Here is a 15986-nt window from a genome sequence, read left to right as displayed (position 1 = left end):
TCAGTGAGGCAACTAATGGGCCAGCAAACAAAGTATGCTTAAATTTCAGCTGGGACACCTAGCGGTTACTGCAGTCTTCGCAACTTACTACAAACAGTAATTTGCAAGGTGGTTGAAAATTAACAACATACATTTGTATTGTTGACTAACTTCTCACTGGACCGGCGGTACGCTGGCGGCGTCACTGCGGCCGCTCGAATTGACAAAGCACGTGCACTCAACGAATTCCATCCACAAAAAAACGAATGTTTTTAAACTTTGTCTGTTTTGTTGTCTTTTTGGTCATACTCGCACGTAATGCCTTTAGTGGGTTAAATCTTAGGTTCAGCCATTGTAACTGTGTCAGTTTCCAAACTACCGGAGGAACTTTAGCCATGTCTGTGCTGTCTAATTTCAATACTTGGATGTTATCAAGTCCGGCCAGCTTATCCGACAGGTTGATCCCGCTGTTCCCGCCGAGGTCCAGTTCCTTCAGCAGGACAAGTTTTAGTACTGCCGGTGGAACGGTGTCCAGATTACAGTTACGCAGTGTCAACACGCTCAAGTTGCTCAATCTGCGCAACTCTCCTGGCAACGAGATTCGATTATTGCTAAGATCCAGTTCCTGTAGCGTTAATAGGTTCAGCACTACAGGCGGTAGGGTGTTCAGGTCACAGTTATCCAAGTCCAGGTAGGCGAGGTTCACCAGACTGTCGGACATCTCATCCGGAAGTTTGATGTTCTTGTTGTTAAGGAGGCGTAATGCTTTCAACTGTGAGAGTTTCATCACGACTGCGGGAACCGACGTAAGGTCGCAGCTCTCTAAGTCTAGAGCAGTGAGGTTCACTAGACTACACATCTCATTCGGCAGGGTGATGTTCTTGTTCTTACCGAGGAGGAGTGTTTCTAATTGTGGAAGTTTCATTACCACAGCGGGAACTGTGTCAAGACTACATTCAGCTAAACTCAACAACTTCAGATTGGCCAATCTAATAAGTTTCTCGGAGAGTTTGATGTTCACGTTTTTGTCTAACTTGATCGCCTCCAACTCATTTAATTCAAAAAGTTCACCAGGTAACTGCCTCAAGTTTTGGTCAGACAAGTCTAGTGTCAAGAGTGTTTTCTTTTTTCCCATTATAGCCCATTCCACAGGTTTCATTTTTTCTCGTAAGCTTGGTGATGTAGCCATGATGGTATGTTTGATATTTCTGTAAAGAAATCCCATCAAAGTGTTATTTTTCTTTTTTTTGCAAGTAATCAAAATCAACGTGTGTATTGCGTGTGTAATGCATTCTGTTTTGTAGGATGTTAAATTATAACGGTATTACTGATACTTTGCATGTACACATTTTTCTTATCCCCAAAGAAAATTATGAATAAGGAAGGGCATCGTGTTCACGTATGCCTTCCTTGAATAGTAACGTTAACTTTGAATATGAGACGTAAACATTCAAGCCTTGAGTAATTATCAGTCGAACTAATCTCTGACAATACACCGTGGACAATAGTTAAGCGATAGGACTCAGTTACTAGTACACCGTGAAGTGGCCTACCCCAAAAGATTGACGCGGAAAACTGTTGCTTGCACACCCCTGTCACTCAAAAAACTGATCTAACATCTACCTGGGCTGGGTAGATTAGCATTTACTCTTTTTAAGATTCCTCCCCCTCTGGGGCAAGAGAGTATCACCATGGCATGGAGAGGATAATTCATGACAAGTTATCTGATAAAGTATCGACTTGTTTGCACCCAACGGCAAAATCACCTAGTGGACTTCAAACCTCAAACATTACCTGACTTGGGCAGCGTCTGATCGAGCAGCTTTACAAGCCCCCCCCCCCTTTAGAGCTAGCAATACTTGGTTTGAATCAACTACTGTTATCTGTGCACCATAAGCATCTTTATATATTAAGTAAACTGAGCCCGACTCATCCAGGTAAGAAGAACTGGTAATCAAAGACTACCTACACAAATATCATAAAGCCTAAGTTCGAGATGCCGAATTAGCGTTTTTCTTTAAGTCACACTTGTACATTGTGCATATGATATTTCCACTGTTAAGTCAAGGGTAACACAAATTCAATTTAGGTCACAGCGATGTCGACAACGTGCCGCCGGTTCAGTGCTGTAGGGGCTTAAGACAATTTCATGACATTGTTATAGAGGAGAAGTTAGGGACTGAACGGTATTTATCGGGGGGGAGGGCCGGTCGTCTGGGGGGGAGGGCCTAGGAGAAAAATTTTGACTTGGGGGAGGGCCTAGGAAAAAAAAATTGGCAAGGGGGGAGGGCCTAGGAAAAAAATTTGATCCCTTTCAGAATCTTCAAACACATATCTAAATATCTAAAAATGGGCTCCGGGCCACTCAAAAAACACCATGTTTTGCGCTCGTAGCTGAGCGCGCGCCGCTTCGCGGCGCATGTACAGATACATTGTCACAGTCGTAAGGTTAGAAAAAGAAATGCGACGTCAGATATCTTAATATTTATGGTGGGTAGATGTAATACTAAAATGTCCTTTTGATATATATATCAATATGTAGTATAAACGTGGCTTGCGACTCTATACAAATCATGTGCAGAGCGGCGTTCTGCGCTGAGGGGAGGAGTCGCTCAGCGCGACCTTTATGAACTGTACAACACTAGAGTTCCCAGAATATTTCCGTCAGGTTGATTGACCTATGTCCAGCAATGTACTTTTGGAAATATCAAATCATACACTGTGACCATACAGCACCCATAAAAAACTTCCAAAGAATTCACGGAAGTTATTAATATATAAAGGAATAAGGAAACCGGTACCGCGCGTTGTTTGAACGTGGGTGCCATCTTGAAAAAATATAACGGCCGAGAACATAAAACAAAACAGGTAATGGCCGGCCTAAATTAATGAAATGTAACTGACAAGATATTCTATGATAAGTCCTAAAAAAGCAAGAAAAATGACATTGAATTACAAAACAAAAATTGTGGCTTCGTTTGACGCAATGCCATTACGTAGTGGCATCTCTAAGATAAAACATATTCAACGATCGTCACACAAACTTACTTGTTTTGTATTCACCTTTAATATTCACCTTGAAGGTCAGCCAGTAGGTACCCTATTACACATGAGGCATAAAGCTATACATAACACACAAGAAAAAAACAGGTTTAACAGTTTACGTGCGATTATAAACTTGCATTGGCTCGAAATAACGAAATTACCGCGGCTTCGAATGCCCTCCCCCTTTTGCGTCACGTCCACGGTTCGAATCTGATACCACAGTGCAAGCACCTCTCGTCCTGTATGTAAATGAAGAGGGCTCCAAAACGGTAAATTCTATCAATTTAGTTTGATACACGTCGGATAAACTTGCGCTTGATAAGTTCTCGAGTGCCCCCTTGCACATGGTTCACTGCAAGCAAAAGCACAAATGTAGCAAATTTGTTACATCCTGGGCTGTTGGGACGGAGTTTGGCACGGTTACCATGGTGTCGGAGTGGTGGACAGCGGTGTGCCTTTGATCTCTTTAGAAGTTTTGCTGTGGGTGTGGCCGATAGAAAGGCAATGGTCCAGGTTTCGCGGGAATTTTGCAGTGGGGCGGAGCTACGATCACGAAACCGTATACATTGTCACAAAGGGGCGTGCGGCGGTTCTGGGACTGTTGGCGGACTTTTCCATGCTGTTTCTTCAGTCTTATCCAATTCCAGTGACTTCTGTAGTTGAAGATGGCAAATGTAGAAGTACAAAAAAAATCCCGGACTATATTCAACGGCTACTTAAGCTTCGCAGGACTGTAGTAAGGTTTGAGTGCTGTGTTTCTCGGGTCAGTTCTTTAAAGCGTACATTTGTAAACAAAGGGAAAGTGTGGTTTTGACGATGCTATTGGGTGAAAGTGCGATCAAATATTACGTGCTACTTTTTCATGTGCTGCCGGCGGGCCCACTTTGCTCAAGGACAATTTGCCTCTGAAATTGCGTTAAATAGCGTTTCAGAGGGTTTGAATTTCTAAAATTTCCCGGGGAAGCATCCCCGGAACCCCCTTTTTAATAGCGTCGTCAATCGGCGCTCACAGCGATCCACGCGGGACAAAGGCGAACTTTTGTAAGTTTCCCAAGGTAGGATTTTTTTAAAAACCTGAATCAACATCTTTATATTGGGGAATATTAATTGACGTCCTGTCGCTGGGAATCAACTTTCCCGGGTAACGTTCTGAGTCATTTGACAAATTCTAGTAGCAACAGATGACGAGCCTAGAACTCGATATTGTTTACGTAATGTTAAAATGTCGTCCTGACGGTAAGCATTCTTGATGATCGTGATAAAATATTTCTGAAGTTATGAACGTAAATTCAAATGTGTACTGTAAGATACTTAAATAGTCTCCGGACGCCGCTCAGGTCCCACAAGTTTGCAAAGCGCTATTAAATGCGGCGGGCGCGCGCCGCTAGAGCGGCGCAAATGACAACTCGGGTACAATTACTTTTGAGATTTCACTTAAATATACAGGATCATACAATGGTATCATTTATGAACAAAGGATGCATTAGTCTCTAAGCATATTTTTGAACTTGGGAGATGGGCTCCGAGCCATTCATTTTTTTTGCGTACGGGTGCATAAGTAGCATGGCAAACGAGAGGAAGATCGCTGGTGAGACCCATTGTAAAATACAACGCGAAGGACACTTCCAAACGGCGCGGTGGTTTTCTCGCCGTCTGAATATTTTTTCAAGAGTTGATAGGAGGGGGGAGGGCCTAGGAGATTTTTTTTGGCTTGGGGGGAGGGCCTAGGAAAAAAATTTTGACCTGGGGGGAGGGCCTAGGAAAATTTTTTTAACCCGACCCTCTGACGACCGGCCCTCCCCCCCCGCTAAATAACGTACAGTCCCTTACAGACATGTACGGCTAACTCGTGCACGCGTTTGAATTTATAAGACATATCCCCATACTATACACTTTTGTATAAGGTAGCTTAGCCCTTAGATATATATAGAACTGTAGTTATAGCAGTAGATGCCATACTTTGTACCTTGTACAATTGTTGTGCAATAAAGTTATCATTATATTTCCATTCCAAATTTCTAGCCCGCCTTAACACTGGCATTCTTGTTTCTCTTTTTCCTCCTGTTCTCTTGAAAGCAAAGCAAAGCTAATGATAGAGCACCAAATGTGACACATTTGTCTTCTCCAAGACAAACACGACTGAGCCATGGGAAAAACGCATTAATGCCACGGGCCAAGTTGTGAGCACATAAAGAGTCACTGTGAACTGCAATCACCAACATGAGGATAACATGGCGCCACTATGACTAAACGGCTTGTCACAAGAGATTATCAACGTGATGTGGAAAACTCATTAGCTGATAAAACGTTAACTTGTTTGCATTAAACGGCGAAAACACCTGGTGGACTTTAAACGTCAAACATCACGAGACTGTGGCCACCGTCATATTGAACAAAGTTGACAAAAGTACCGCTTGCACTATTATCTTTGAATGAACCATTAATATCTGTGCTCCACGATGCATTTATTCTTATTTTCAAATGACGCTGAAGAATAGCCTTCCCCAATGGTAAGTGCTAGCGCGAAAAATGTCACCAACAAGTCATCACACTGACTCATGGTTGAACTCAAGGATCCTACATAGAGACTCAATCCACAAATGATCTTAGCAATGATAGCTGACCAATTTAAGAAATGATGTGATGCCAGTGGAAGAATATTCCATCGCTTTAATAGGGAGTGAGAAGGGTGTCTGATCACAAGAGACTTTCACCCTGGAGAGGAAAATTCAAGTAGCTGATAAAGTATCGACTTGTTTGCATCAAACGACGAAAACACATGGTGTACTTCACACTTTAGACATCACGAGACGGTGAGCAGCGTCATATTGAAAAAAAAGGTTAACAAATGTGCCGCTTAATCTTGCTCTATTATCTTCGAATACGAATGAACAATTGCCATCTATGCGCCATGATGCAGTTTATTCTTATTTTCAAACGACGCCTTCCCCAATGGTTAGTGCCAGCGCGAATAATGTCACCAGCAAGTTATCACTCTGACTCATGGTTGAACTAAAGGGTCCTAAATAGAGACTCAATCCACTAATGGTAGCTGACCAATTTAAAGAATGATATGATGCCAGTAGAAGAATATTCAATCGCTTTAATAGGGACTGAAAAGGGTGAAGGGTACCATGGAGCCGGTATAGCTATTTGTCTGGTCACAAGAGATAATCAATCTGGAGTGGGAAACTCAAGTAGCTGATAAAGTATCGACTTGTTTGCATCAAAGGACGAAAACACCAGGTGTACTTCACACCTTAAACATCTCGTGACTGTGGACAGACGATGAAGCCTAAAGCCCCCCTCTCACTGGACACGCGGCACGCTGGCAGCGTTGCTGCGGCCGATCGAATTGACAAAGCACTCAATGAATTTCATCGACAAAAACGATTTAAAAAAATATGTATGTTTTGTTGTCTTTTTGGGCTTAGGTGTAGTTTACGCCCTAAAACTTCGATTTTGCAACCCGACGGAATAACTGTGCGTTGGCGATCTAATACAGCTTCCGACGTCGTCTGATGCCGTCGGTCGCTTTATAACTACGTCGGAGCTTTCAACTCCGTCGGGCCTTATAGCACCGTCGGACCATAAACTCCGTCGGACCTTAAACTACGTCGGTCCTTTAAACTACGTCGAGGATTAACCTTCGTCGGGGATTAAGTCCTTATCTTAACCTGCGACGGTGATTAAGTCCTTATCTTAACCTGCGACGGGGATTAAGTCCTTATCTTAACCTGCGACGGGGATTAAGTCCTTATCTTAACCTGCGTCGGGGATTAAGTCCTTATCTTAACCTGCGTCGAGGATTAACTCGACGGGGACCTCTTTCACACCTTGTTCACACCTCCCTATCAACAGAGATGTGTATTGATACCAATGGTCGACTAGACGTGTCACAGTGGTCCTGTGATTTAGATGAAGGCTCTTATGTGTTCTGTTGAACTTCATTTTACCAAATAATTCTTTAAAATCCTTACAACTTTTAGATACAATAATAAATTAGCCTAGAATAGAGAATTTCTGCTTGAAAAAACACATTGTGGACGGTCAAAATAATTGTTGGGATTGACACATTACCGTTGCCTTGGATATGGGGCGGGGCACCATGTATTTTCAGAAATTTACACGTCCACGGGTTTCGTTAACTTGGAAACATGTTTACCAATATCTAGGTAGCTATCATGATTAGCCAAGAGACTCATGTGACCAGAAATAGACCTTTTAATCTATACAAAGTCTCACATCTACAGCTTGCACACAATGTTAGAATAGCTACACTAGAACACGCACTTTCGTATCGATTAACAAGCTCGGTAAGGTATATAGCTCATCTGCATATACGTCAACAAGATACGTATAAAACTATTTAACATGACTTTGTTCTTTGAGGGGACGGGTGAATATACTCCGGGTGGAAATATAGAAGAGTGCCGCCGCACCAATTAAACCTACCTTGTCTTGGCCAGGGGAGTCAGTCCACGGTGAGGTTAACATTTCCTCCTCCCCTAGTCTCTAACAGACTGATACTATGATAAGGAGAATGATTTACCAGGGGAGTTTGGCTATCAAATAGGCTGACCGGCCGCGCGCAGAGGGAAATGTTAACATTTCCGTATACTCTCCTGGGCGGCAGTCCTGGCCAATTATTCCTTGTTTTGCCGAATTCTACGATCGGTACCCCCGTAGGAAGGTAGTCTCTACTGTCCAAGCAGAGGAGGGGTTCCGGCGGGTTCCGAGGTGTTTCGATGCGCTTTAGTCGGGCTTTCTACTTTGTCATTTCTGTTATGTCTCTTCAAACCCATAAGAGACAAAAATAAATGACAAAGTAGAAAGCCTCTGCTTGGAGAGTACTCCCGGGCGGCGCCGGCCACAATTTGTGTGTGTGTGTGTGTGTGTGTGTGTGTGTGTGTTTGTGTGTGAGTGTGTGTGTGTGTGTGTGTGTGTGTGTGTGTGTGTGTGTGTGTGTGTGACCCCGTTCATACTAAATCGCGTAAATCGCGAAATCGCGTAAATCGCGATAATGTGGCTTAGTATGAACGCTCCAAATCGCATTTGAAATCGCCCGAAATCGCTTTCCGCGAAACCACCTCCGGAGGTGGTTTACTCGCGATTTGCCTGCATTGCGACTTAGTATGAACGCTCGAAATCGCCTTGATGCGTGTTGGGCGCTTTACTTTGCATATTGACCCGGTCATGGGTCAAAGGGGTCATCTGCAAATTCAGTCTTTCCGCTCATTATATGATGTTCATCTACCTCCTAGCTTGTTGGAATATTACGCCGAATGCGGCGGAAATATGTCAGAATCGGGCGGCGATTTTGGCGTATGGAATGACGAAAACGCATGTACTGATGGCCATCTTCGGGGATGTGGGGTTTCAGAAGAAACTCAAGGGATCCCACCGCTGAAGTGGCGACTGCCTGAGTTGGCCAAATACGCGAAAACATGGAAGTAATGCCGCACTATTAAAGGTAAAAAAACTCAAGATGAAGTACAAGAAGGTCATTGAACACAACAGTAAGAGTGGTGACAATCGAATAACGCGTCCGCCGTTTATCAAGCTGTTGGACTTTACAACTCGCGCTCGTTCGACCCCTGGTGTGAAGGAATGCGACTCAGGGCGATTTCGCGATTTCGCGATTTGCGCGATTTAGTATGAACGGGGTCTTTGTGTGACGGGGGGGGGGGGGGGCGCTGATTCACGATTTTCAACTTATCGGGGCAAGGTCTGTTGCTGCCTGGGGAACCCGTATTGCTGCCTGGGGAACCCGTATCAATAGGCGGCAATACGAGATCTCCAGCAATACGGGTTCCCCAGCAAAAGACCCTGGCCCGATAACTTGAAAATCGCGAATGAGCGCGCGATCACCACCTCCCCCCAAAAAATTATCGCCGGCGCCGCCCGGGAGGCCTGCAAATAAGGCTAATAGAAAGGCCTGCTTTGCGTTTTATTCCGCGGCCAGAATGTGCCAGCCGACAGTTTTCAAGCAGATGCTTTCTGCTGCCAGTTAGATCTAGACAAATCTGGAGTTAAATGTTGGGCGACAGGAATACGTAAGTCTTTAGAGGAGAGCGAGTTTGCTTTCTTATGGCATCTTCCAATTTCATATAGTACAAATACGTTACAAATTGTTAGTTCCATTGGTCAGCGGATAAAAGACATTTAACGTTACTTCCAAACGTTTCTAAAAGAAATACATAACGACAACAAAGGTGGGGCTGTTCTGTCTGTTCTTTTATATCTACTATAACCGAAAAGCGAGGAGAAGTAGAATTTATCTAAAGATAGTCATATTCTTTTTGTATCCGTTAACTGTACTTGTTATTTTGTTTTGTTGTGACCTGTACTTAGCCAAGTGTGGCAGAAGTGTGCAATAAAGGTCTTCATTCATTTTTTGTTCATTTTTTGGGAGGCGGCAAATACGATTTCTCCTGCACAACTTCGGAACTTGGCCCCAGGCCACGATATGTTGAAAATCGCATATCAGCGCTTCCCCCAAAATGAACGCACATATCGTCAAAACGTTGCATAGAAGATTGACTGCTAAAATGTTCTACGTACATCCATGGGGGCATGGACGTACCAGAGACCTTCTCCCGCTACAAGCACATGTACAGTCCATATGGCAGGGCGGAGGTCCGGTGGGGGATCCCCCTCTCGGGAGGGGGAAGCTGAAGCATTTTGCCTTTTCCAGACACAAATGGAAGTCGTTTTCTGCAAATTAATCTTAAAATCTTGTCTATAATTACAAATTCATGGGGCAAGAGATATGTTCAAGGTCTGGTACAAAATAAGCACAATATCATTTCATATAGAATGCATATGCATTGTTGATTGTATCAATGTTTTACTTCTGTTTGAGGGGGAAGAAAATGGTTAGCAGGTATACTATAGGTTATTTTTCTAATTTATACCTCCAGGCCAGTAACGAATACAAAGAATTCATCTTTATGTTTTTATTTTCCAATTCTGCGTTTTGACGTAGGTGGCCGGGGCTATGGAATCGGTCTATTTTGCGCAGTCCAGTCAGATACCCCCTTAACTCGTTACGTATGCTAGCTAACGCAGAACATGCAGGGATTTTTTACAGTACTCTAGTGGCACAAAGGACAAAGAAAACTCCAACCATTAGTAAGATGTATAAAGCAATAATGATAATAATAAACGCCGCAAACGATTTGCACAACAAGCCGCAGCCATGCACAGTTTAGATATACAGGAATGCATTACACTGGTGGACGTTGGGTTGGAGGTTTGTTTGGACATATCTTTTCAGGGTGGCGGAATTATGTACCCTGGTGGAATTATGTCGTATATGTTAGAGTTGATATCAATGAAACTGGAAAATTACTCCTAAAACGAGCATGTAGTACACACTGGGTATTGTTGTAAATCTCACTTTGTCGAATGAAGCTGTACAGGTGGATCAAGTGGCAATTTGCTGATTAAGTCGTAATCTCATTCCATCTTAAAATGTCTCCAGATTTGTTGGAACATTTCCTCGGGTTTGAAATATGCGCTCCTTCGGGTTTTATTCTTCCTCCTAGAATGCTAGTCTCTACCAGACTAACTACGCCGGCTATAGGGAGAATATTTGCCAGGGTTTCACTTGCAGGCTCCGTTAGGATGGCATATTGGACCCTCTCTCCATAGCCGACTCCCTTAGCATACTATCAACTCTATTTGGCCAATTTCTACTATTTTGCCAGCCATCCGCGGGGCCTGGTAGAGGCTAATAGAATGCCGTGCCGGACATCACCCTTGTTTTTGACCCCTCAACCTAAGTGTTGAGCAGTGATGGTTCAGTTTTTTTAAGGCGATCAAATCATCCAACCGGTCCTATATGAGAAAATGAACTTAAGTCGATAAGGACATTTAAAAATCTCCAGGAACATTTAATTCACAAGTCGTTTGGCGACAGTGCCCGACATCTTCATTTACCGACCACGGGTAGATTAACATAAAGTAGAAAATATACTGATTGCAATATGATATTTCATCACATTACAGATTACACATACGGTTATGATTTCATTAAAGTGCCACCACCTTCATTACGATAAATGGATTGCCAATTCTTTCAAGCATGCTAATGCTGCCGTACGCGTTAAGAGTGAGTTGTCATGTTGTGTAATGTTCAAAACATATTTTTCAGCATTGAATCGTTTCCTTTAGATGTAAATAAAAATGTTAATGATATAAAACAATGGTACATATTTGTGTTATTAGCATAAAGCATTGAAAAGCCTGTTTGGTAATGCTCTTAATAAAAGCGCCTAGATTGTATGGCCTACTCGATTCCACAAGTTTCTTTCATATGTATCAGCAAGCTCTATCCAAAACTGTAAGTGGTTAAGTTTTGCTACTTCAATTTATCGACTGGAAACCCCCAGGTTTGAATGTGCACCTCTCAATGATACGTTAAGCGGATACACCCAGATTAAAATTCAGTGTGCAAAAGTAGCAGTTGTCTGCTTCAGTCTTGTATCCTTTTGATGCGTTGTAGCCATAAATGTCTGTCTATAACTACTTGTAAGAAAAGTGCATCAACTTGAAGAAGATACAATCTTCTAGCTAGTTCTAGTTGATGTTTTTCGCCTATTTTGATACTTTTTTTTAGCATTACAATTTCAAGTGCAGTACTGGAGTATCAAAACCAGCATGAGCCCGAGATTACATCTACTTGGAGTTACAGAAGATGTCTAGCTGTATCCATCTGAACCAGGTTCCAAATCAGCCCTTGATCACACCGAACGGCTCATCACACATGAACCATAACATACCTAACTCTTACTAAAGAGAGTATGTATAACTTCCCTGCTCTGATTGTCATTTGGAGATATCTAATGAGGTCCGTGCATCAACGCTGGCAACAGGTCTGTGCTTGTTCGCAGTGCATAAGGAGAGTGAACTCTTCGCCTCGTACAGTTTGAACATCTGCAGACATTTGCCCTCAACAGTAATTCACCCAGTGTGGTTTAATATTAGCTTTTTCTGAAAACCCTATGTCCATTTATGAATTGTGATAAAGTTAAACAAATGTTCAACTTTGAATGTGGGCGTCCCCTCAGATGGTTACAAAAGACTAACTAGCTTCTCCAGCCACAGGAGACTGATATCCTTACGCCAAAAATGTTGTGTTTCTGGCTATTGTCCTTAAAAAAATAGTGTCGGTAGTTAGGAATTCTCTTATCTTTCTTTTTTTCCATATCGGCCGAAGTGATTCAACAAATATAGTCTAGCAATGTAAAAAGCAACAGCCGCTGGTATTTTCAACATTAAAATGTTCATATTTATATTTTGTAATTACACAGATATAAAACAGAAGTATATCAAAAACTTAACAAAGAAGTAGAATTTTTACTACACATTCCTACCTCAACGGTTCAAAGCTCTATTCTGAAAAGTGTGAAATAAAGGAAGTCTTTCGTATGTCATCACTCAGATGTAAGAAGAAATAATTCTATGCCCCTTGCCAGCTGTCAACCTAAGAAAAAGCAAGGTCGGTAGGTTTTGGTAGGATCGGTCGTGTAACCGGCAGGAAACACAACATTTTTCCTATGCCCTACAAGGCAATTCGATGCGAAGAAAAACACGGCTGGACGTAGCCTCTCAGGCAAGGCTCCAGAGGTGGCTGGAAAGAGTAGAAATTGGCCAAATAGACAGAAAAACATGCAAGAGGAGTTAGTGTGCTATAGTCCTATTAGGGTACAGTTTGCCTATCCTAGGATGGCATATTGGACCCTCTCTCCGTAGCTGACTCCCTTGGCATACTATTCACTTTATTTGGCCAATATGTACTATTTTCTCAGCCATTCCCGGGCCTGGTAGAGGCTATACGTACAATTTGCATAGCGTGTGACTGTGTGTTATTAAGTTGCTTGATGGGCAGTCAGTCGATTCGATAGAATGCAGTAAAAATGGCGGGGTGAGAGTTGTTCTAATGCTTGAACTCATTCTTTTGGCTAATTCTATTCCTGCACATCGGTGTGACGTTTCTTTCCCGACTTGCACTGTAGTTGTAGAGTTATCATTTCTAGAATTCAGCCGCTGTGAGTAAGTGAATATCATTGTAGAATTCAGCCGCTGTGAGTAAGTGAATATCATTGTAGAATTCAGCCGCTGTGAGTAAGTGAATATCATTGTAGAATTCAGCCGCTGTGAGTAAGTGAATATCATTGTAGAATTCAGCCGCTGTGAGTAAGTTGCAATTGTGGAAGTGCAGTGCTACCTGTTCAAAATCTGAAAGTGTTAATGAAATGAGCTTCATAGACAGTAAAAATACTCTTCACAACCTTTGCAAATAACTACTCTACCAACAAAATGTACCTGTTAACAATTGTAAGAAAAATTGGCTCGATCATGTAAAAGAAATATGCGATGATAACAGTTACTCTTGCCCGTGGAATTATGATAACTCTAGGGTAGACAACAATTTAATTCTATTTGTATATTGTTAAGGAAAAGACTGTCAGATGTGTATATTCAAACATTTCTCCACCAACTGTATGAAGATAACGGTAAACAAACATGTTGCACACATGTTAAAACTGAGTACGCAATGGAAAGTTACTACCATAATGATTTTGACAAGCGATCCAATGTCTGTACGATAAGCATCAGTGCTCACTCACTAGTACCTGACTTCGGTTGGGGAAAAGGCGGTGGGAAAAGGCGGTGGGAAAAGGCGGTGGAAGTAAACGGACTGTGCTCTAGCCTCTACCAGGCCCCGCGGATGGCTGGAAAAATAGTAGGGTGAATAGTATGATAAGTTAGTCGGCTACGGAGAGATGGTCCAATATGCCATCCACGAGCTCGCAAACTGTAACTTCTATAGCGGACTTACTTCTCTGGTATGTTATCCGTCTATTTGGTCAATTTCTACGATTTTTTCAGCGACCCGTGGAGCCTGGTAAAAGCTACTGTGTCCCGCATTCCAATACCGTGCACTATTATAAACTCTGTCCTATATAATGTCCTTGCCTAGACACAGTGGATAACAACCCACTGACCCTACGGCCTCAAAATGCCTATGGGACTACCCTTACCTTACCTTTGCATCTATATATTAAACGTCTACTTTAAACATAATTCCGTTGGCCATATATCCACCACTCAGAAAATGAGCGTGAAGAGATCTCCAATACAACGACTTACTCGTAACATACAATGGTTTTATTTTATTGAAGTAATCCTTGTCCAACACCTTGCAGCCATACATGGCTGAATTGATGTACAGACATCACAACAGCTCTGTTCCACATTAATGATGCGTTAAAATCATGAAATACAAACACATTAAATAGTCTAAGTGTAGCTTATGATATAATCTTAAGTTTGAAGCGATTAAAAACTATAATTGCACTTAAGCGTTCGCAGTACGGGTACTGAGTAGGTTTCGCAGAAAGTTTACATGCGGGTGGCGCTCTCGTCTAGTAGAGCAAGGAATGTAACAGTCTGACAATATGTGGAATACATGTATGCAAGTCTTATCTTTGCAAAGAAGGCTATTGTAGCATTTCCTCATAAATTATGATTATGAAGTCGACAACAAGTTACCTAGAAGGGTCATGCATGGTGTATTTCATATGTAAGTCGACACCGCGTATTTCATCAGTTATTTCTAACTCAACCAATAGGTAGCATCTACTAAAAGTAGCTGACGTTAACCCCTCTTGGATATTCAAACTATGCATATATAGCGATTTTAGGTTTGAAACTCTTGTCAGTTTTGAGGAAGGTTTGATACAACACAACGACCCCCTCATCTACACAACATTTTCGCACGTCAAAACATAATTGCCGTGCGTTTATCACTTGAACTTCGCGTGCTGCTCTGCGCTGTTGAAATTGTCTGTACAACATTATTTACTTTAATCGTGTCAAGCAAGCGGTGGGACAAACATTGTGACTTTACTACCATTTGTCTGTAGACTACTTTGAACAATTCATGATGTACAGTAGAAGCCACTTAATTGCACCTCGGATAAAAGCACATTCCATTTAACTGCACCGAATCCTCAAATCCCAAACCGGTTCCCATTCACTGCATTGTTAGTGACTCCGCATATCTGCACGGCGCATTGTCACCAATGTAGGATAACTGCACCAAAATGTTTAAAAAATCCTCGACAAGTTAACTAAAAAGGTGCGCTAAAAATCGGCAAACGCGGTACAAATGAGCCGATAAGTGCCGTTGTAGAGGCACAATACTGCCAATATGTCTAAAATTGTTTTCACTAACAAATGAAGGTGGTCTCCATTGACAATCACGTTGATAGTGATCGTATGGGAGGTCCTGAGCGGGTCACGGGGCGTGTCGTCACCATAAAAAGACGCACGCCTGCCAAAGGCGGTATTGCGTTTTGGCAGACAGCATGCTGTATTCAATAAACCTGTACACTGTCTTATTACTGTGAATGTATTGAAGTTCGCGGGGATTTGATTTCGCGTTAAGGATGACATGGGTAGCCTGAATTCAATCAAGCCTCTTGTGACCGCTCGCGGCCCTGTAACCACCTCGCGGGGAGGGGAGGGGAGAGAAACCCCCGGACAGCTGGAGTTTGCGTTATACAGACTAATGACATGGGGTGTTGTCGGCGGTTTGAGGTTCGCGACAGCGCTATATAGTCACATACTGCTGCAATAATAAAAGACCGGCGTCTTAACGTACATGTAGTCGCAGTTCTCAGATCCGATGAGTCGGAAACCGCACAGCGACTCGGCAAGGGCTACAGACGCGTGGACGGACATAGCAGTCGCTTTTGACGGTACTGTGCTGACGTTATCATCTGTCACATTCTTTTAACGACGACTTAGATCAGTGACACCCACTGGATACGTAGTACAGTCCATTGTACAGTTATTCACTACGATGATGTACACAGTCTAATCTTTCCATGACAGGGGCCTCTCTGATTTCACTCACTGTGTCCTGAGATGTCTTTCCTGAGAATTTG

The 15986-nt window shown here is 42.6% G+C and overlaps 1 protein-coding gene across 1 annotated transcript; it reads right to left on the bottom strand.

Moving 5' to 3' along the window:
- On the bottom strand, nucleotides 1–904 carry LOC136438420 (leucine-rich repeat-containing protein 10-like). The gene is made up of 2 exons (XM_066433190.1): nucleotides 401–904; nucleotides 1–12 (listed from the first exon to the last, which is right to left on the bottom strand). Exons 1-2 carry the CDS (start codon nucleotides 902–904, stop codon nucleotides 1–3), a joined length of 516 nt encoding a protein of 171 aa, XP_066289287.1.
- Nucleotides 905–15986: the final 15082 nt, after the last annotated feature.

Source organism: Branchiostoma lanceolatum, chromosome 7 (assembly GCF_035083965.1).
Source record: "Branchiostoma lanceolatum isolate klBraLanc5 chromosome 7, klBraLanc5.hap2, whole genome shotgun sequence".
Lineage (NCBI taxonomy): Eukaryota > Metazoa > Chordata > Leptocardii > Amphioxiformes > Branchiostomatidae > Branchiostoma > Branchiostoma lanceolatum.
This window is presented reverse-complemented; position numbering and strand designations above follow the sequence as displayed.